Source organism: Canis lupus, chromosome 1, assembly GCF_011100685.1.
Source record: "Canis lupus familiaris isolate Mischka breed German Shepherd chromosome 1, alternate assembly UU_Cfam_GSD_1.0, whole genome shotgun sequence".
In the NCBI taxonomy this organism is placed as follows: domain Eukaryota; kingdom Metazoa; phylum Chordata; class Mammalia; order Carnivora; family Canidae; genus Canis; species Canis lupus.
The window spans coordinates 56124360-56146055 of NC_049222.1; the positions used below are offsets into that span (position 1 = coordinate 56124360).

General features: G+C 57.5%; 1 protein-coding gene and 1 long non-coding RNA gene across 4 annotated transcripts in view; one reads left to right on the forward strand and one right to left on the reverse strand.

The window, feature by feature from the left end:
* Positions 1 to 16721, forward strand: part of KIF25 (kinesin family member 25) — a 50497-nt gene extending 33776 nt beyond the window's left edge. For all 3 annotated transcript variants that reach the window (XM_038526571.1, XM_038526573.1, XM_038526572.1), the window contains 7 exons: positions 4706 to 4780; positions 7296 to 7445; positions 12061 to 12237; positions 13421 to 13575; positions 14804 to 14971; positions 15332 to 15487; positions 16447 to 16721. In XM_038526571.1, coding sequence (XP_038382499.1) covers positions 4706 to 4780; positions 7296 to 7445; positions 12061 to 12237; positions 13421 to 13575; positions 14804 to 14971; positions 15332 to 15487; positions 16447 to 16601 — 1036 coding nt within the window. In that variant the 3' untranslated portion in view covers positions 16602 to 16721. The remainder of the gene's footprint in view (positions 1 to 4705; positions 4781 to 7295; positions 7446 to 12060; positions 12238 to 13420; positions 13576 to 14803; positions 14972 to 15331; positions 15488 to 16446) is intronic.
* LOC119870772 lies at positions 14316 to 21341 on the reverse strand. Its single transcript, XR_005353809.1, has 2 exons — positions 20966 to 21341; positions 14316 to 20802 (listed from the first exon to the last, which is right to left on the reverse strand). It is a non-coding gene; the product is annotated as an uncharacterized LOC119870772 (long non-coding RNA).
* Between the last annotated feature and the right edge of the window lie 355 nt (positions 21342 to 21696).

Here is a 21696-nt window from a genome sequence, read left to right on the forward strand (position 1 = left end):
GAGAAGGGGTTTTGGAGGGGGCGCTGCCCCTGGGGGAGCACAGGCCTGTTCTCAGGAGGGAGGGCTGTGAAGGAGCCCCCAGACCCTGACCCGGTCTTCATGTGAGTGCTCCATTTGGGGTTTATGTCCCCATCTTCCCGTGTCCTGCAGGACTGTGGCCATGGCTCCTCCTGGGGACCCCATCCAGAGCCCAAGGCACACAGCACACTTTGTACCATCTTGGCCCCGCCCTGGCATAGGGCCGCCCCCCACCCCTGGCTCCAGGTGTCCCCCCTGCAGAGAGCGGGCCCACCTGGAGCACTCCTGCTCCAACCCTGGTTCCACCGGCAGGGCAGCTCCGGCCTCCCCAAGGGCCAGCGGTCTCTCCTCGTGCCCCTGGAGCACTTGTCTGGCGTTTCTGGTTACCTGTCATCAGTGTGACCTGCGTGTGGTGGGGGAGGCAGCCGCACCCCCCCCCAAAGCCCACCTGCCACCAGGCAGCTCTTTAATCCACGCCTCATTTACATGGCTCCTCAGATGACTCAGAGCAGGTCTGTGTAAATCAAGTCACAGGACCTTCACAGGATCACCTGGGCAGGTGGCACAGGTCAGGAAAGGTCACACAGCTTTCTGGGGAATAAAGTCTGCTCTCCCTATGATGTCAGCTGCAGCCTGCAGGGCCGAGAGGAGCTGGCGAGGGCGCTGGAGGTGGGGACGCTGCGGCCGGCAGTCACGGGGGCCTTGTTTGGGGGGTGGGGGGTGCCCACACGTCACTCAGATGCCAGGATCCTTGGGGTGCCCTGCCGCAGTCGTCACACACTCTGGAGTTCAGACGGAAGGGAAAGATCTCGACTGTGGTGTTGGAACAAAAAAAGAGATGAAGGAATGTGTGCACGCCGCTGCATGTGGAGGCTGAGAAGCAAGAATTTAAAGTTAGGTCTCCATAGGAATTTATTCTGCAGAAACACTGTTTTGGTGCTCGGGGCTGTCTCCCTTCACAAACAGTAGAGCAGATGGGTTTTGTGAAACCAGGACACTGCTTTTTTTTTTTTATAACAGCTTTTTACAGAACTAATAGACGTTAAATTATCTTATTTCAGTTCTGAAAGAAAATTTCAATAGTTTCAGTGCTTAGCCCCTTTTTAAAAATAAATGTGTGTCAAAGGAAAATACACTCCTTACTATTCAGGAAAAATATGAATGGGCCCAGAGTCAGAAAATAGTCACTGCCTTCTGAGTGGAATAAAAATGTGTTATTATTTGTTAAAGTGGCAAACTAAAAGGAACAGCCATTGACCCAAAATGCCATAAGAAAAATACCGAGCAATTTTATTGTCTCGAGTATAATTTACATATGGGGTGGCCGAAGGACTCCTGGCTGTGTCGTCCTCTCCTTACATGCGTTCATGCCACCCGCAACTGGTCTGTGCTGAGTCCCCTGTGGTCCTGAGTTCGAGGCTTCCCCGAGCTCCCACTACAAGTAGGCAGAGGGCTGTTGGTGAGCCACGGGCGTCCGACCCGGGTCCTGACAGCTCAGTTAGCCAGGAGTTAACCAGGTAGAGAAGAGAAAGGATAGTCCAGGTGGGGAGATGGTCAAAGACACAGAGAAGAAAGAAGAAGAGGGTCAGAGACCCTGGAACCCCCCAGTGGGACTGGGTATAGATGGGAGCCGGTAGGGGGGTGCTGGCTGTGCAGAATGAACACCCCGCGTGGCCTGGCCTGCCCCCCGACCCCGAGCACCTGCAGCTTCCCCTAGGGACATGCTGGCCCCTGGGGCCCCGCCTGCTGTGGCTGCAGTGTCACCTGCACCCACTTCTTTCACGGAGCTGGACGTTCTTTTGGGCAACGAGAGCCACGTGCGGTTCTGTGACGTGCTCCTCTACAGACACTTATTTCTAACCTAATAAGGAGCATATTCCTACGTTAGGAGGACATGGTAGAGTTTAACACAGAAAGTATTGGCCTTTTCCTTCCCTATTTTTAGGAGCACTTTATGTATCAGGAATATTGATCTTTTGTCCATGATTTTAAGTGGCAACTGGTTTGTTATTTGTATTTTTTTCTGATATCTCTTAGCCACGCAAAAGCTTTCTCCCCTTTAACTTAATTACAGTTACAAAGGCCACCGGGTTAGAGAAGAATATACTCACGTGTTCTTCCAGTACTCAAGTGATTTATTTTTTACGTTACCATCCATTTGGAATGTATCCTAGAATAACCAATGTCTGAGGAATGGATCCTACTTCACCTTTGCCCACGTCCCTCCCCAGTGACCTCGACACTCCTTAGTGAGACACACCTTTTCCCTGCTTATCTGAGGTGCCCCCTTCGTCCTACACCTGCCACGTGCAGGCAGGTCTGGTCCTGGATTTGTCTGGGGCACCCTCGGCCCCGCTCCTTTCCTGCCCAGGGATTCTTTCTATTCTGCTCTCTCATTTTGCAAATAAATTGTACAAACACATTGTCTGGCTCCGGAAAATACCTGATGGTGTATATGGCATTTGGGGGGATTAAGGCAAGTTTATAAAGTGACTTTGGAAAGTCTAGCTTCCTTACAGAGCTCAGACTTGCTGTGCAAGTATGTGGTCCATCTCTTCATTTGTTCAAGTTGAGTTTTGTGTCTTTCCGGAGAGTTTAATATTACTGTTGTCCCGAAAGGATTTGGACATTCTTGATGAAGCGTATGGCTAGGTTCTTGGTTTTCTTTTTTCCTGCCATCGATGGGACCTTCCTCCCATGGTATCCTCTTACTCAGTTGTCTGTAAGTGTGAGCACGATTGACATTTGTGCACAAACCCTATAGCCTGCGACCTCGCTAAAGCCCCCTTCTGGCTCAGTAGCGTCTGGTCCTTTGACATCGGAGTGCCTGGATGCCTGGCCACATCTCCGCTAGAGGGATGAGGGTCCTGGCCACCACTCAGCTGCTTCGTTATGTCCAACTGCTGGGGCCCTGAGCATTGGACTTGGTACAGCATTACCAGGTACAAGTGGCAGGACCTTTGACCTTGGGTTCCTGGTGGTGAATAAGAGCTGAGCGTTGACGATGCTCACCAAGACTAAACTATTTACTATTTAGGAAATGCTTGGGGATCCCTGGGTGGTTCAGCGGTTTAGCGCCTGCCTTTGGCCCAGGGCACGATCCTGGAGTCCCGGGATCGAGTCCTGCGTCGGGCTCCCGGCATGGAGCCTGCTTCTCCCTCCTCCTGTGTCTCTGCCTCTCTCTCTATGACTATCATAAATAAATAAATCTTTAAAAAAAAAAAAAAAAGGAAATGCTTGCTGAGTCCTGCCATAGATTAGAGATTCAGGAGACATTCGGCCAGCAACCACGGGAATGTCTTGTTTGAATCATGATTTTTAAAAACTGAGAGGAAAAATAAGCTTACCAGAGAACCAGAGGAATGTCAGGGAACACAGACTGACTTTGGGGGGGGCGGTGATGCTAAGTCATTGCCATTAATTTTTTAAAATGTGGTAATGGTAACATTCCATGATGTTTTTTGGAAGAGTCTTCACCCTTTTCAGATACTGAAATATTTGCGAGGTCTGCTTCTATAGGCTCTGGGTGGAGGGCTGCGGGCTTGGGCTGAGTAGCAGGCCTTGGGGAATTTGGTGATAAGTTAAAAAAAAGACTCCAGGGGCTCCTGGGTGGTGCAGCTGGTTAGGTGTCCGACTCTTGGTTTTGGCGTAGGTCCTGAACTCAGGGTGATGAGGTGAAGCCCCACATTGGACTCAACACTCAACACAGAGTCTGTCTGAGATTCTCTCTCCCTCTGCCCCAGCTCCCTGCTCACGCTCTTTCTCTAAAATAATAAATAAGTAAATCTTAAAAAAAAAAAAAAGATTCAAGAGATCAGCATCACACCGCTTGCCCTAAATGCCATCCTGATCATACATCATAAGCAACATTTTATAAGTTTAAAATTACTCCTGCTCCTAGAGATACTAGGGATCAATGGGACACTGACACATTTTGAAAATGAAAGAAGAGAAGCATTTGGCCCAGCTCAATAAAAACCTGTAGTTCAGGCATCTAAGCTTAAATGCAAGCACATTAGATTCAATGCAACCGACCACGAGTGCTTATTTCATATATTTGGCAGTCTGGCACAAATTCTGCTCTTCAGCTGCATTCCAGTCTTGCTTCAAATTGTGCAGCGAGCTGCATTTTTTGGAAGTTCCTTCCTACTTAGCTGTGTTTGTGCGTGCTTATAAACACAGAACCACATCGGAGTCCCTTCTCCATAGCAGACATTCCAGTCCCATTACACGTATGGACATTCTGCTCCACTAACCTGGGGCCTCAGGAAAACAATCCTTTAAGAGCGTGAACATAAAAGTTAAATATTATATATCAAATGTTGCCCAGCATATGATTTTTACATGATTATTGTTGGACCCACTTAAGTGGAGCTAATTTAGTTCCAAGATAATTACATGGTATCCCTTCTTTTTTTCTTGCTTGCTTGCTTTTTCTTTCTGCTTTGCAAGCATTCATAATTGTGTTTTTATAACACAGGAGACATTTCTTCAGTTTTCCTTAACCTCTGTCAGCCTGAACGGTAATGGAATCAATGTTCATTGTTGGCAGAGTTGGACCTTGACTGTGCTGGGGGCTGAGATGGGAAGTGGATGGGGCTCTCGTTCTTAGAGGGTTTTCAAATTTGGTTACAAATGTAAACCTCTGTTTCTTCCAATAATGCATCTTATTTGCTTTGCCTCTCAGAGTTTATGGTCCAGAAGAATCTCAGCAAGTGGTATTTGGGGATGTGTGCCCGCTGCTTACGTCTCTCATAGATGGGTGAGTTAAAAGACCTTCAAGGTCTGTGATCACAGTTACATGTAACGGTGGGTAGATCTCATTCAAGCTACACAATGAGCATTTTATACGATGGCAGAGCAAACCCATGGCCCCAGGCCGATTAGCATCCATCAGGGGTCAGTAGGTCTGCCTGCCAGGAAGAGGCCTAAGCAGGACCTGAGGATTGGCTGTCAGTAAACACCTGGTGACACGTGCATGGGGTGAAGACCATGGGCATTTGCTCATGTGCTCTCTGGGATTCCTTCTGCCTTTTAGAGTTTTCAGAATGTCTGTGGAACATGTTTACGCTGGACTGAGGAACTCCTCATCCTTTTGGGATGGAGCTTCTGGTCCCGGAGACATGACCCCTGATTCCCAAGGCCGCATGTCACACCTTCAGAGTAAAGATCATGTTTTCAGCAACAAATGGAACCAGGTTTGTGTGGCTGAGACACAATACGCCGAGACTTCCCACTTCAGGGTGCCTGCAAGAACTCTGGTTTGGTGCATTCAGCGTCCTGAAGAAGGCATATTTGTGTTTGCCCAGCAAAGGCTCCTGCGTGGCCAATGTCCCTGAAGTGGAAGCTGTCATTTCAGCCGTGTTTCCGCCCACGGTTGCTCCAGCACCTCTAGCACATCACAGGGGCCAGGAAGGCACATGATGTGATGGGTCAGGTCCCCACAGGAGACCCGCGTGCCTCTCGCTGCACGCACCTGCTGGGCTGAGCCTCCTGCTAGGACGGTTGGTTTCTCCTTCCACTCTTCTTCTGGAATGTTGGGGCTTTTATATGCATCCCCCCAAAAAAAAAAAAAGTTCTTCCATGGAAAATGATAGGGGGGCTCTTTTGTCTTTTCTTTTCTTTTCTTTTTTTTAAGTAGGCCTCTTTTAAGTAAGCAGATTCCAGAAATAAAATAGGCATGGTGGTTAAATGGTCTTTGCCAGAGTTGCCTTTCCATTTTAAATGTGAAACAGATGGCATTATTTTAAGTCCTGAGCTGCTTTCTTCAAGAGGCTTCTTTCCTCTCCACATTCCCCAGGGGCTTGAAAGGTAGGGTGAGTGCTCACTGACCTGCTGGGGCCACCAGAGACCCCCACACGCCTCTCCTCCAGGAGGGGGTGAGATCGGGAGGCAGTGAGGTGTCTGTTATGAAGACCTTGAGACTTTTCCATCCTGGAAGACAAAAAAGATGGGGTGGTAGCTCTGAGGCTGTTGGTCAGTTTTCGCCCTAACACATGCTCCCTGATGGACCGGGTCTGCCCATCGTGGTGGAGGGAGGGCCCTGGTCATGTTGGAGGCGCCAGTCAGCCAGCTCCTCCTCGGAGTTGTGGTGGCCAAGTCTCAGCCCCTGCCAATCTGACTCTCTGGGAATACCTCCAGCTGAAGGATGCATCTGATTAAAGGCGAACGGGTGGAATCAGAGCATTAGATGGGGCCCATGTGGGGACAGACTCGTCCCCTCCATGACATGAAGGCAGGTCAGGGCTTGGCATCCAGCCCCTGAGGTCTGGATCACCTGCACCTTCATGTAAGGATGTCCGTGTATAGCATTTGTAGATTTACATCACAAATGCATATCTTGTTGTATCAATGCATTTCAAATATTCTTTCGATGTTTCAACCTTCCCATTGACATTTTGGGCTGAAAAAACAGCTGGAAGGAAATGCAGGGAGCTGGCAACAGTCCCTGTCCTCTGTGACATGACGCCTGTCACAGAGACAGCGCCGGCACCTTCTGGCCGACTGTGGATGTGCAAACTCCAAGTCCCTCGGAATCAGGGAGTCTAAGAATAAGCAACAAATGTCCTGTCGGCAGTGCTCACAATCGTATGTGTAATGTGGGAACCATTGGTAGAAAACCTCAGGAAAGTGTGCACACATGGTGTCATTTCACATGCATTAGAAGAAGCCCGGGTTTACCAAGATGCACCTGCATTGGTGACCCCAACCCTGTGCTGACAGAGTGGGTGGGCGAGAAAGGGGTCTTGCTCAGGGTGGGACCCTGCATGGGCCTTGAGCTCAGGGCACCAGCCATGGACGCCCAGAGCAAATATCGAATCACCGAGCAGAAGCAGGTGTCGATGAGGAGCATGCTGTGCATGTGTAAAGGCAAATGTGGTTTAACCCAACAGCGTGCAACCAAACAGCAACACGGATTATGCAAAACACAGCTATAGTCCTGGGAAAGCCTGATTTGTAAGGAACCAAGTGACGGAGGAATACAGAGAAAATGTATTGAATTTTCTTTTCTTTTTTTTTTTTTTAAGATTTTATTTATTTGAGAGAGAGAGCATGAGCAGTGAGGGAGGGGCAGAGGGAGAAGGGGAAGCAGACTCCCTTTTGAACAGGATCCCAGGACGCTGGGATCATGACCTGAGCCAAAGGCAGACGCTTCACCCACTGAGCCACCCAGGCACCCTGAATTTTCCATCCAAGTAAACGTTTTTCTTAAAATCCAGGTATGGCAAGAGACCCACTGTGCATTTTGTGGCACTGAAATCAGTGTTGGGTTTTAGGTACAACGTCTGCATTATGGCTTACGGGCAGACAGGATGTGGGAAGAGCTACACCATGCTGGGTCCACACTCTAAGGAGGAGCGCATCCCACCATGGGGACCTCACAGTGACCTTGGAATCATGCCCAGGGCTGCTGCGGAGCTGTTCAGGTACCTGGGGGTGGTGAGCGGACAACCACAGCAGCAGGGGGTGTGGGGGGTGGAGAGCTCCCCTCTGCAGAGACCGCACCTGCTGCTCCTGTGGGAATGTGCTGCAATCCACGGTGCTTCAGTACTCGGGGCCTCAGGACCACAAACACTAGGAATTCTTGTAGCACACTGATGTTGAAATTCTGTCGTGAAGACAAAACTTCTTTCTTTATAAAGAGTTGCTTCTTTTTTAAGATTTTATTTATGTATTTTAAGGGGGGAGGGGCCGAGGGGGAAGGAGGGAGAGAGCATCTCCAGCAGACTCCCCACTGAGTGCAGAGTTCAACACGGGGCTCCACCCCATGACCCTGGGGTCATGACCTGAGCCCAAAGCAAGAGTCGGATGCTTAGCAAACGGAGCCCCCAGGTGCCCCAAGACAAAACTTCTTGGAAGAGCTTCCCTAGCAAGACAGTTTTCCTGGTCAAGAGAGGGTGGAGCAGGGGGGTTTTCTGTCCTAGACGGGAAGGGGACAGAGCGAGACCCCGTTGTCTTTTCCTTGCCTCCTGGCCCTGGAAAGAGTAGACGCATCTGGTTTTCTTCTTTTGAGTTAAGGCAAGCTGGCACGTTAAAGATGCTCCTATTCTGGGGAAACATTCCCAGAAGAGACACCCCCCCTCCCCGCCTTGCATTTTCATGATTTTACCTGGAAAAAAAATCGTGACAAGTTGTCCTTGGCAGCCCAAGTGATGTTCCAGCCTCGAGGCCTGGACGCTGACCATCCCTGCCTTCAGGGGGCCGCTGTGCTAGAGACTCATTTTCATTGGGCACCTGCTTTGTGAGTGCTGTGGGCTCACCCTGTGGCCTATGTGTCACGTCCCCGTGAACTTGGCAGCTCCTTGAGAGGAGAAGGTGCCTCCCAGCAGCAGGTCTCCAGGGGAGCCAGGGCTGTTCCGTGCTGCCGATCGCCCGAGATTCGGTTCCTCTCCGTGTCTCCTTGCCGAGCTTTCCATGTCTTAAAATCAGGGCCAGATAAAGACGCAAGAACCCCACACAGCCTGATATTTTGGTGCCTCTTCAAATCAACATCCTGTAACTGTTGGTGCACATAGTGAGTTTATGATGTTCACTCTTACTACTTCTGAAAAGTACCTGTCGGCACAGGTGAGGCTGTGCTGTGTGACAGCCATTCTGGGAATCTCAGGGGCCGTGAGGCTGATGACAGGCTCTGCTCGGGGCCACCACTCCCCAGTGTGTCTGTGCATTTCCGAGATGCGGGAGAAGGTCAGGGGCCTGTGGCCAGCCCTGCAGACTTCTCCAGGAAGAGCGCGTCAACCCTGCCCTCGCGGCATCGATCTGAGGAGGTGTGTGGCCTCCTCGGCGTAAACCAGCCCAGGGCAGGGCCTCTGTGGACACGGGGCCATCACTCAGGCCACAGAGACCTCCTCTGAGGATGCTGCACTCCATCAAGTATTCGGTTTATTTATTTTTTATTTTTTTTATTTTTTTAAGTATTCGGTTTAGTTTCAGAATTTCAAGGGGCTGGGACTGCAGCGTGAGTCACAGACGTCCTCAGCAGAGCCGGGCCGGTGCTGGCAGGCGAGCCATCTGTCCTCCTCTGGGAGTCCTCACCGGGCAGCAGCCACGTTGGCCAAGCAGTGGCCACGGCTCGACTACAGCAGAGCTGCAGCAGCTCTTGGCGTTCCTGGGCGTCATGTGGAAAGAGGGACATCGGAGAGACCGGGAGTGGCAGAGAAGGGCCCCCCGGGAGCACTGCCGTTCCAGGCTCTGGGGTCCTCGCCGGCGCCTGTGGACCGGACCGCTCCTCCAGCCCTGTGCTCACTGCTCCCTTGGCATCGTGATCTTCACGATCTGGACAACATCCGTTTCGATGGGTGGAACGTGCGAGGCATTAAGTCACCAACCACGGCTTTTCCTTCCTGCCAAGCCAACTCTCAAGGCCCCGACACAGAGCCGAGGCCCGAGGTCCGGTGTGGGTGAGAATAGCAGGAACCGAGGTTCACGGGCCTCCTGGCCCCGTCGTCTTGCAGCGGGGCCCCCGGGAGTCAGCCACGGCCGGGATTGCCGGGGCAGACGTGGCTTGATGGCAACTCTGAGTCTCGGTTCATCATATTCCCGACACAAGCTGCGTGCTTGTGGAAAGCCGGGGTGGTAGACAGACCTGCCTTCCCCGTGAGAATGGCAAACAGGTCTCACGGGCTCGGAGGTCAGGAAGGAACGGTAGGAATGGGGTCCGCAGCTTCACCAGGTGGAGAAATGGCATCACGGACAGGTGTTCACTCACCTGCTCTCTGACGTGGTCTGTGTTTTGAGTCGGGCATGGATGGTAACTGAACGTGGTCTGGGCGTGCCCGCGCAGCGCAGTGGGCCAGGGCCATCCAGTCCTCCGGAGGGAGGTCTGCATCTCTGATTTTGGGGGCGCGTGGCCTCCCTAGCCTGGAGTCACTGTTTGCAAAAAAACGAGTCTAGGGATCCCTGGGTGGCGCAGCAGTTTGGCGCCTGCCTTTGGCCCAGGGCGCGATCCTGGAGACCCGGGATCGAATCCCGCGTCGGGCTCCCGGTGCATGGAGCCTGCCTCTCCCTCTGCCTGTGTCTCTGCCTCTCTCTCTCTCACTGCGTGCCTATCATAAATAAAAATAATAATAATAATAATAATCCTTACCTTTAAAAAAAAAAAAAAAAAAAAGAGTCTAACAGCCCAGATGCAGAACAGTTTGTGCCGCTTTGTTTCCGAAGCCCGAGCAGACACAACCTTAAAGGAATGTGTTCAGCTCCATCTGCAGGTGGTTTGGTGCCCAGCTCAGAATGCAGGCAGTCTGTCTGTCCCGAGCACACGGCCGTAGCAAGCTCAGGCATTGTCACCAGGGACGGGTCTAGTGAACTGCTTGCCCTACGGAGTCTGCGGCGTTACCAGAGGAAGGCACTCCCGTGGCGCTTTAAATGCAGTGGACGCCACCAGGGGATGCTCTCTGGAGCCGCATCGGCCTCCTTCCTGGCTGATCTCAGCTTCTCAACAAACATTAGGAGGCTTTTCCACCTGAAGGCGCAGGACCACAGGGCATGTGCGTGACCATTTTCAGCCTCCGAAAAGCCCAGAATGAACACTGACAGTGAGGAGCCAGGGGGACGTGCCCCCGCCTGCCCTGCCTCGGGGATCAGTGCCCCTTTTGTAACCTCGCAGGAGCCTATGCGCATTTTCGTGTAAAATGTACGGCACAGCATAGTGATTGCTTATGCGTGCGTCCTGCCTCCTAGACACTGGGCTTCTCCAAGGCGAGGACCGAACGCCACTTTTCAACACCGTTCGGAGCATCTGGGAAACAACTAAATACCTGAGGGACACATGAGTTGACGCAGGAGGCACATCAGTTGCTTGATTTCATGGAAGAAAATCTTCAAATTAGCTCCCTGCTATTATGTAGATAAGAAATTTTGAATTTGGGTTTTGTGGAGCCCACGGACACGGCCAGTCACACGAGGGGACGGAGCCACACGCTGAGGTCAGGTTTGCACCTGCATGTTCTTGGAGCCCCCAGCTCAGCAGACCTAGGTCTCCCCCCACCCCGCCCCCGTTACTGTTCTTACAGGCTCCTCCTGGCACGGAGGACGAGCCACATCTGAGCTCTTTGCCCAAAATCATTTTTACTGGAGAAGTTATTTTTTTTCTTTCATTTAGTCTTTCTTGTTTTCTTGACTGTATCATCAGAGGATGTTAACTGCTCATTATATTCTTGGCTCCTTGTAGCTCCTTAGGAAAAACGCAATCCAGCCATGCTTGTGCAAGACGCACGCAGGCCGCAGATCCAGACTTCCCTTGTGGACGAGGAAGCACCGTAGTCAGAGTCAGAGTGGTCTCACTGTGCACGTGTCAGAGAAGCAACGTCCCCAGAAGACAGAGGCGGCCGCAGTGGGCCGTGTGGGGAGTTTTGTGGAAAGGCCCCAGCAGGGACGTGGGCGGGGAGGAGCCGGGCTGGCAGTCACTCTTCCCCTGCCTGGGGTTTTGGGGTTTCTCTAGGAGGGTAGTATCCGTATTTTTAAACCTCTCCGCAGTCAGCACATAGCACTTGACAAGATGAAACACAAGATGTGCAGTTGTCTCTGGAGCCCGGGTGGGGTGTCAGGAGGTCACAGGCTGGGCTTGTCCAGAGGCCTGGGCACGTGGGGCTGGGTCCAGAAGTCTGTGTTCAGCCTTGGCCGGAGCAGAGTGAACCCCGGTCCCAGAAAGGTGCAACAGCCCTCCTGTCCCTGCAGCTCGCTTTGGGCTCGTGCGAAGCCGTGACACCCAGGCAAAGGGCTGGAGGGGGACCATGGGGTTTCCCTGCTTCCTTCTCGTGTACTTGCAATCTTGGGCACCCATGGCCGAAATCATTGATTTAGATACAGCTCATGTGCAGCAGCTCTTCCCAGGACAGTTGCTCGCCTTGCAGTGCAGCCCCCCACCCCTGCCCCGTTGGTAAGATGCGGCCCTGCACTCCCGGGTGGGGGTCTCGTGGAGCCTCATCACAACTCTGATCCTCTCCCTGTGACAGTGCTTGTCTTACAGCTTCCTCCCGGGGCTAGCCAAGCGCCCACCACAGCTGAGTCCCTCGTGTCCTGCCCCCCTCTGTTCCCCACCAGGCTCATTGCAGAAAACCCGTCGAGGCGCCTGCAGGTTGACCTGTCCATAGTAGAAGTCTATAATAACAACATTTTTGACCTTCTGGCCAAGGCACGTGGCATGGCGGCGTCTGGGTGCAGGCGTGAGGCACTGACAACCAAGGATGCAAGGCGGGAGGTCCCTCTGCTGACCCGAGAGTGAGTATCCCCCCCAACCCCAGCACCTTCCCGGGACCCCAGCTGCATCACAGGATCTGCATGTTTGTCTCTGAGGTGGCTCGCCCTGTTCTCCTGCTTAAGACGTGCTGTGTATTTTTCAATTTGCTGGAGAAATTATCTTTTTAAAATCACACTTAAAACAGATGAACAAATCAACCTTTTTTTTTTTTTTAATATTTTATTTATTATTTATTTAAGTCACAGACAGAGAGAGAGAGAGGCAGAGACACAGGCAGAGAGAGAAGCAGGCTCCATGCACCGGGAGCCCGATGTGGGATTCGATCCCGGGTCTCCAGGATCGCGCCCTGGGCCAAAGGCAGGCGCCAAACCGCTGCGCCACCCAGGGATCCCACAAATCAACCTTTTAAAATATCTTGATGGAAAATGCATGGCACAGGTGCTCTCCCTGTATTGGAGACCAGGGGGCAAGCCTGGAGACGTGGACTTGCCCGCGGCCCCTGCGTTAAGTATGGACGTCCTCGGTGCCACCTGCACGTCTCAATATTTTTTAGAAGACGGTAATTATTTGTCCTGTGATAAAGCAAGAAGTCCCCTCATGTTGATTAGACAGGTAGGCTCCTCACAGCTGCATGCTCCCTGGACCCGCGGCCGTGTATCCGGTGAGCTCACGGGCGGCAGGGAGCTGTCTCCCCGTGTTGACCAGGAGGAGGGCAGTGAGCCTGTGCTGGGGTCTCAGAGGCAGTAAGGGGGAGGGGCTGCAGCTGTTTCTCGCATCTGGAAAAATATTACGGGGGGATGATGCATCGAGCCATGAGTCTGCACGAGGCAACCAGAACTTTCAGCTTTTGACCAATAAGACACGGAACAAAGTAGGTCCTGCCAAAGGCAAGGTCTGACTAGCTGCCATCCCTCACCAACTGAAGTAGGGAGAAGGGTTTTATTGGGGTCCATGGGGACACGCAACAGAAGGCTGGGTGGTAAAAAGATCTGAGACCCTTGATTATTCTAGATTAAGCAATTCGTATACGTCGGTCGTTCAGGCCTCAAAGCAAGGAAGACGTTTGATTGTATTATGTTTTGTTTTGTCTAATATGTGCTTCAGTCTGCTTTCTTACAGTGGGGGCCCTGGTGCACGTGGAGGGTGGAGGGCGTCCGTCGCCGCGCCGTGGCCGAGCTCCCCATCCCGCGCGCTCTCCTGCAGGCCCGTCCACAGCGCGGAGGACTTCGTGGCGCTCGCTGCCAGAAGCCTGCGGCTCAGGGCGGAGCTGGCCACCCTCGTGCACGCCCGTTCCTCTAGATCCCACCTGATAATAACGGCCACTCTCACCAGGGGTCCCGCTGCCGGCGGCAGCCCCGGTAAGTGGCCACGCCGAGGCCGAGGGTGGGAACTGCAAACCCGCCTCTGGGGGATCCGGAGCCGGGCTGTGGTGGGAGGGGATTTCTGAGAGGGAGGGGAAGGCTTTGTTAACACGGGGAGGCCGGGCATCTTCGTACCTGGGAATATGATGCCTGCGCCACGAGGGGCACAGTGAGTGTGGTTTGGGTTTGCAAAGTCACCGGGCAGCATATAAAATGGTGCCAGGTATTTAAGAAAAGTAAGGACGTGTGGCAAGGTCTGTGCGTCCTGGTCAGTGACGACTGGGCCAGTGCACACGGGGTCACCTGCATGGCTTGAGAAGCATGGGGGCGCCGCCCAGCCAGCAGGCCCCCGAGGGGCGGGGGGAGGGATGATGGGCCCGAGGACCCCAATTTCTGCAGGCTCCGGTGCCAGAGCCCACTGGCGGAGGGCGGAGGGTCCAGGGCCCCCCTTCACACAGAGGAACCAACGCCTGGTCCTGGTGGGCTGCCACTGGAGAGGCCACACCTCACTCGGGTTGCAGGCCAGCGTGGAGGGCGCCCTCCCAACCCTGTGGCCATCAATGGGGAGGCACGACCATCCAGAGATTACTGACCGCACCCACCCCCCCTGCCCCCGAACTCAGCCCGACTCGCCCCAGGCCAGGGCGCCTGCAGGGAGGGCTGGGCCCCACATGGACGCGTGCACACGAGCAGTTCAGGGAGCTCACGGTCACACGTGGGAAGGCAGTGAGACCAGAGCGGTTTCTATGTTCTTTTTATTTTGGTAAATTTTTATGCTTTCCACAATGAGTATATACCGTTTAGGTTTAAAATAATCTCCTTAAGAAGTCTTTTTGGGAAGAATGCACGATGACATTGATGCACACGCGGGATGAAGAAGCTTTCTGTCAGGGTTTCCTTGGGGGGCTCGGGGGCTCAGAAACACACTGTGGAATGACCTCCGTAAGGGCCCGTCAGGTTCCCGTCATTACTGAACGTGTCTGGGAACATCCTTCAGCGTCCTGGGGACCAAGTGGGCATCAACCTCACCTTCGAGGGCAGTGTGCTGCCCTCCGCCCGTCCCCCTCCTGCGGGCGGCCCTGCCCTGGCTGTGGGTCTGTGGGTCAGAGCAAGCACCCTCTGGTGCGTGGGCCCTTGGGGTGAGGGCCGGTCCGGTCCTTCAGCCGTGGGAAGCTGAGGGAGGCATCCTGGACGTCATTCCCGGGTGTGTGTCATCCCCTTGCAGCTGACCAGCAGGCAGAGCGACCACCGCTGGAGGGGCGGCCGGCCTCAGGGAGCAGGGGGGGCGCCTCCTGCGGCAGAGCCCCGGCCGGGTCCCCGGGGGCCCAGCAGCCCAAGGAGCAGGTGCATGCCAAGCTGCAGCTCGTGGACCTGGCGGGTAGCGAGTGTGCAGGTGAGCCCAGAGCAGGGGCTCTCTCTGGGGTGCGTGGGGATGTGGGGGTGCGTGAGCCAGCTGCCCAGGGTCCAGTCATCTTGCACCTGCTCCTCCTCGGGGGCAGCTGTCTCCCCACGGCCACCAGACGCGTGCATCCCAATGTGGTGCCCTTCTCCATGGCTCGGCTGCGGGCCAGCCCGTCCCCAGGCGAGGCCATGCAGGGTGTGGGAGGAGGACGCTGATGGGATGGAGGGTCTCCCCATCCCGTGCTCCTCTCCTGAGGAGCACCAGTTTTGCTTTTCCTGGTTCATTCCTTGATGTAGCCAGAATATTCATTGCACATCCTCACCATGTGGCTGGGTTTTCGCGCGTTCCTAGGTGTGTCCGGCGTGACAGGATCGGCCCTCAGGGAGACTTCGTTCATAAACCGGAGCCTGGCGGCCCTCGCGGATGTCCTGGGGGCCCTGTCGGAGCGCAGAGGCCACATCCCGTACCGCAACAGCCAGCTCACCCACTTTCTCCAGGACGTTCTGGGTAACGTGAGCCCCCCACCCCTGGGAGGCCCCAGACCACAGGACCCCCAGTTCGTGTCACGCCCGCTGTCCCCTGCCCCGGGGCGCACTCACTCCCGTGGGGGGCTCGCTCCTCCTGGCCATACCTCCCTGGGGACCTCCTGGCTCCCCAGGTCACTGTGGTCCCTCCCACAGTGTGTCCAGCGTGTTTTCTCCTGTTACCCTGCACCAGGCTGGCTTGTTTGCAGCGGCCTGGCGAGCCCTCCAGGTTGGTCCTCGGCTCCCGGCAGGGCAGCCTCCATGTCCTGTGTCCCACCCTGTTGGGCACGTCATGGGTGTCTGGGCTGGGGGGACGCTGCCGAGCCCACGTGGGCACACGGCGGCGTGCTGGGCTCCCTAGGCCCTGTCCTCTTGCTCGTGCCACACGCCGTTTGCAGGTGCCAGAAACCCAGGCTGAGTTGCCCACGGGGACAGGATGGGGGGATTAGGCTGCAGCCCGTCCTGAGGACAGCCACGGGTGGAATGTTCTAGGGCTTTCTACGTGGCATCTCCTCTTCCTCACTGCAGACAGACTTTGCACAGGATGAGGCGGGGCTGGTCCAGGGCTCACCTTATCCCTCTGCTGCTACGAGGGCTCTGGCGCCTCAGGCCCTGCGGAGCGTGGCCGGGCCCCTGCCGTGACCTTCATGCCGGCGCTGCTGGCCTTCCCGTCCCTCCTCAGCTCTCCGTCTCTCTCCCCTCCACGCCGCTTGGGCCTCCCTGTGGTCTTATAGGCAGCGGCTGGGCCCCGGGGGCTCTCCCCCACCCTGCAGGGCAGGGCCCCGCCCGCACCACCGGGACAGGCTCCGCCCCACTGTGGCCCGCACCCAGGCCCTCACCCCGGCCACCGGCGCCCCGACTCCCCGCGGGCTCCACAGCAGCTTAGCGATGTGGGGTTTTTCTTGGGATTCTCTTCACCTGCGGTTGCTTCTTATTTCAAAGGAGGCGACGCAAAGCTCCTGGTGATGCTGTGCGTATCCCCCTGCCGGAAGCATGTGGCAGAAACGCTGCGGTGTCTGGGGTTTGGGGCCCGGGCAAGGCAAGTCCAGCGAGGCCAAGCGAGTGGAGGCAGTCCGGCCCCCCGAAAACCCAGGTGAAGGAGGATGGTGGTCGGGTCGCATGTGCTAACGGGCTCCGCGCCCTGTCGTTGCTTGACCACGTAGGTGCCCTGCGATAAGCTCATTTATGTTCAACTTCATAAACCTGTTGTCTTCCAAGGAAACAGTGACGCGCTGACCCGCCACCCAGGAGCAGGAGACTCCTCGGGAGAAGCAGGCGCGGCCGAGGAGCCCCTGGGGGACGGGGACTTGGGGGCTGACGCCCCCGGGGTGGGCGCTCTTGGCTGAGCAGAGGAGCTGCGCTGTGTGTGGCCGGCAGGGGAGGTGAGGAGGTGAGAAGACCAGACGAGGCTCTGGGGTCGGCGCCCACATTCCGGAACCACAGCCTGGGGCTCTCCTGGCGGCCGGTGACCCGACAGATTCCTTAGCCCGTTAGGCCCGGTTCCCGCCTGCAAGATGCCGAGTGTGCACACATACCCCGAAGAGCAGATGTTCTTGGTCATGATTCCTCCTCATCATGACCCGCTGTCCCGGGCCGACGTCCCAGAGCTGGTCGTGACGCGTGACACATGGTGGGGCCATGGGGGGCGTGGGACCCAGGGGCCCCGGGAACTTGGACGTACGGCGAACACCCTCCTTGACCATGGGCCGCCCGCTGAGAAGCCCGAGTGTCGCGGTCGTCTGGTTGGAGCCGTTCGGTGACGGGCCCCAGCCGGGGCATCACGGGCCACCAAGCCCCTGAACCTGCGGGCCACGGGCCACCGAGCCCTGGCTGTGTGCCGGCCGCGCGGCTCGGAGGTGACGCTCAGACGCAGGTCCCGGTCCGTGTTTCCGCGGCCCAAGTGGCCCAAGTGTGGGGAAGCTCTGTTCAGACCTCAGCCTGTCTTACGAGAGACTGAACATAATGTCATAATGTATTTTCTCATAATTAGCACAAAGCCCGCAAGCCCGCTCCAGGGATGAGGTGCGGTGCCGTGAAGAGGGAGGTGCATGGACCCGCGCCTGCCTCGGTCTCCCCAGCACGGGGGCGGGCAGCACGTCCAGGGCCTCGGCTACTCGCTGGCCTTTCTGTTCCTTCCCACACCTGCCGGGAGCCCAGTGTCCACCCGGCCGTGGGCTCGTGTGGCAGGGATGGGGCTGGACGCCCAGGCAGCCTGCCAACGGGGCCCGTGCTGAGCTGACCGGGTTGCCCACCCCGCGGGGGGCAGGCTCCACAGACGGCGGGGCCTGGCGGTGACCGGGAGGGGGCAGATGGACTGGCTCCTCGAGGACAGACAGCCACGAGTGTGTGTGCAGCCCCGTGAGCGTGACGGGGACGCGGTGTTCGATCCTGACTCAGGACAAGTCCGTGTGGGGATCCTGACGTGGGAGACGCCCCACCTGCAGAGTGGGGTGATGGTCACAGAAACGGTCCCCCGAGACCTCGAGGGAAGCAGAGCCGGGCAGTCTTTGCCTGCAAGGGCCTGTGGGGTGTTAGAGGCGGGTAGGGGGGTCCCGTCACCGCAGGATCCCTGGGGCACCCGGCACCCACCAGCTCCGAGACACCCTGTGGCTCAAGCAGATCCCAATGTCTGCAAGGGCGGCCCCAGGGCGGGTCCCTCCATCCCAGGTGTGCTGGGCAGGGACCGCACCGGGCCCTGGAGAGAGGCGAAGCGGGTCGCCAGCCACTCGCGGGCGCGGCAGGAGGCCAGCCGCTGTGGCAGGTGTGGCCCGCTGCCCGAGAGAGGCCTTTCTGCCCTGCGTGTGGCCACCTCCGCCCCAGCATCCTCCCTGCAGCCCGGCGACCTGTGCCGCCTCAGGATGGGCCCTCGAGCCGGGCGCTGGCCTCTCCAAGTGGAGGCAGTGACAGGCCTCCCTGTGTGAGCCTCGTGGCGCGAACCCTGACAGCGGGGCTGGCGCATCGGGGGCAGGCTCGCCGTCCGGATTCGCACTCAGGGCCTCTGTGAGCACGTGGCCGTGGCCGTGGGAGCGCCCAGGCCTCAGGGTGCAGGGTGCCAGCGCGCAGCCTCGGCCGCTGTTCCGAGTTGGCAGGATAACCACGTGAGCTTCCAGCCTCGACTGGCGTGTTTGGCAGACGCAGAAAACACTTCATCTGTGGAGGAAGCGGCAACGGAGCCTGGCCTCCGGTGGGTGTCCCTGTGGGGGTGCCAGAGGGCGGCCCCGGGGCTTGCAGCCTCCCCCTGCCCCCGCACACAGCCTGCCTCTGTCCCCATCACCCAGTCACCCCTCAGGGCCTGTGTCCCAGAGGGGAGGGCCCGGTGCATAGGAGGGAGAGTGCCTGGGGGACGTGGGGTCACCCCGACAGAGCCAGGGCAGGAACGGACCTGCCCCAGCCTGCCCTCCCCCGCACCCTGCCCCCCCACATGGACACGTCTGCAGACACAGGGCTCACGGCGGGTGTGCGGATGAGACCCTGTTCCACAGGCCAGGGCCCCGGCACCACTGTCCCCCCGACACATCTGGTACGGGAGGGCCGAGGGGAGGCAGCCCGTGCGTCCTCAGGGGCCCGGGCAGGTTGCTGCCTCGGGTCACCTGTTGCCACTGCGGGGAATTGGCCTCCCAGCCCCGCCTCTGTAGTCCCAGGCTGGGCAGCTCCCCCTGTACCCCCACATCCCCCTGCCCTCCTGCCCTGGGGATGGAGCAGCCTGACCCTCCCCAGCCACACTCCAAGCATGGATCCACACACAGGGACCCCCACGCCCTCGGGGCTTGTGCCCCCAATCCCTGGGCCTTGCTCACCGGGCAGCTCTCTCCCCGGGCTTGGTGCCCCCACCCCACCCCAAGGGAGTCTGCACACGGGGGCCCATGTGGGGGGAAGTCACGTCCCCCCCTCGGTGCATATTTCAGTTTGGGCGGGGGAGGCCTGAGCCTGGGGCCCTGAGCCATGTCTGTGGGCAGGGAGGGGAGTCAGCGCGTGGGGGGGCAGTCTGTGGCACCCCGTGTCTGGGAACCCCCAGCCGCTGGGTGAGGAAAAGGCCGGGCTCTGAGGCCAGAACCTGCACTGCTGGGGGTCCCCTGCGGGAAACCCGGTGCTATTAGCTGTGAGCAAAGTCCTTCGATGACGTAGAAAAGCATCCAGTCAGAACTGCTAGGATGTGGCAAAGAGCATAAGCCCGAGACCCCAAGATGCCACCCACGTTTCCCAGAGGCTCTTGAGAGACCCCAGTGGGTCAGCTTGGTGGAAGGAGCCCGCTGCCTTCCCATGCGGAGGTGGTTGGGGTCCCTGTGAGGGTGATCGGGGAAGGAGAGGACTGGGGCCTGGGGGGCTGGGAGGGTTGGAGGGGGCTGGAGGGGTTGGGGGGCCACAGGCCTGCGCCCGCTGTCCCCAGACCCTGAAGGCCCCTGCTGTCCCTGCCCAAGGGAGACAGTTACCCATGAACCCCACAGACACCAAACCTGACCTACACACCTCCGACTGCTTCCCCCTGGCTGGGTCCCAGCGGGGGTGCCCAGAGGTTCCGGCTCCGTCCACGGCCCTTCCATGAGGGGCGATGGAACCAGTCCTTACTGGGGAGTCCGTGGGTCCTAGTCACTTAGGGTTAAGATCTTCTTCATTTTGTACATTTTAGAAAACCTGGCAGCCATGAGCTGATGGGGCCCCAGGCCTAACAGTGACGGGGCTTACGGTTCCCCTGGTGCTGGGTAGACCTGCGAAGGCCGGACTCCTGGGAGCCCCCGGTCCCCTGGACGGTCCTCAGTCCACCTGCGCTGCTCCTCGGCTCTGGGCCGGTCGGCCACGGACGGGGTCGTCTCCTCTGGAGGAGGTTGGGCTAGGCGACCCCGGGGCCACAGGGCAGAGTTCCCCTGGGTGCATGACGGCAACGGGCTGTGGGTCCCCCCGAGGGTGACAGGCCCCGTGCACTGAGCAGTCCGCCCAAAGTGCCACAGCAGGGCTCTCGCCCGTGCTTCACCCCAGGGTAGGCAGGGTCACAAGGCCGGGCAGGGGAGGGGGGGGTGGTGGTGGGGTGGACCCAGGATCCACATCGAACAAGCCCTCGAGGATTTCTGTGAATGTAGACCTGCTAACCTGACCTCTGACCTCCGGTGGCATCCTTCCCAGCCCCGATGGCAGTAGCGCAGGGAGGCGTGTGGGGCTTTGCTCTGTGGCCCTGCCCGCTGCACCCCTGGGGGCCACATGCCCCTCCTCGCAGGGGTCACCCATGGTCTTGGGCGCACCAGCCCTGACCTGCCTCTTCTCACAAACCATCCAGCCCGTTTTCTGGGAAGATACCTGTTTTGCCTGAAAGACGAAACCCTAATCTTACCCGAAAGGAGAAGCTGGTGCTTCTGACTTGGCTCTCCAGCCCCTCCTGCCTCCGCTCTTTCCGGGTGGGCAGGACCAGGGAGGGCTGGAGACCACTGCCCCGGCCCCCTCGTGGCCTCTAATTGTGCTCCCCGCTCACCCCAGCAGCCAGATGACCCAGTGGACAACAGACACTTGGCATCGTTTTCCTCATCTGTATGAGGCCTGGAGGAAGGACAGAAATAGGCGCCCCTGCCGGGCTCTAGTGGTTTCTCGGGGTCAGCCAACGGTCCCTGCGGCCCATCTGCCAAGGACACAGGGCACTGGTCCTGGCCTCCCTCCTCCTCCGGCCTGGCCACCCTCAAGTCGCAGATGGCTGGGGTCAGGGTGATGGGAGACGGAGCCTGGACGAGCCCGGCTTGTACCCAGAGTAGCTGGTCAGAAGCCACATGGCCCCGATGTGCCCAGGCCTGCCTCCCGCAGGTGCAGGTGCGACAGCCGGGCCTGGGGCCTGGGGCGCCGGGGCAGCAGTGGGGGGTGGGGGTGGGGGGGCACCCTCCTGCGGCAGATCTCCGGCGCCCTCTGGTGGCAGCCGGGGACAGATGCAGCGACCCCCAGGGCCTTCCTCCAAGCCCTGCCCCTCACCGCATCCCTGAGCCTTGGCGCCTTGGCGTGTGCAGGGCCCGGCACCCCCAGCTGGCTGGCACCGGGCTCCTCGGGCGTGGCAAACCAGTCTGGGGGCTGAGCTCCTGTGCCCTCGCTTCTTTGAAGGAAAATGATCCCCATAGACACAGCTCAGAGCAGATTCAACCCCTTTGTTGCTCTGGGGACTGGTCCTGGTGTGATTTTGGAGACTCCTGGGAAAGCTGCAGCCCCAACCTCAAGCCATCC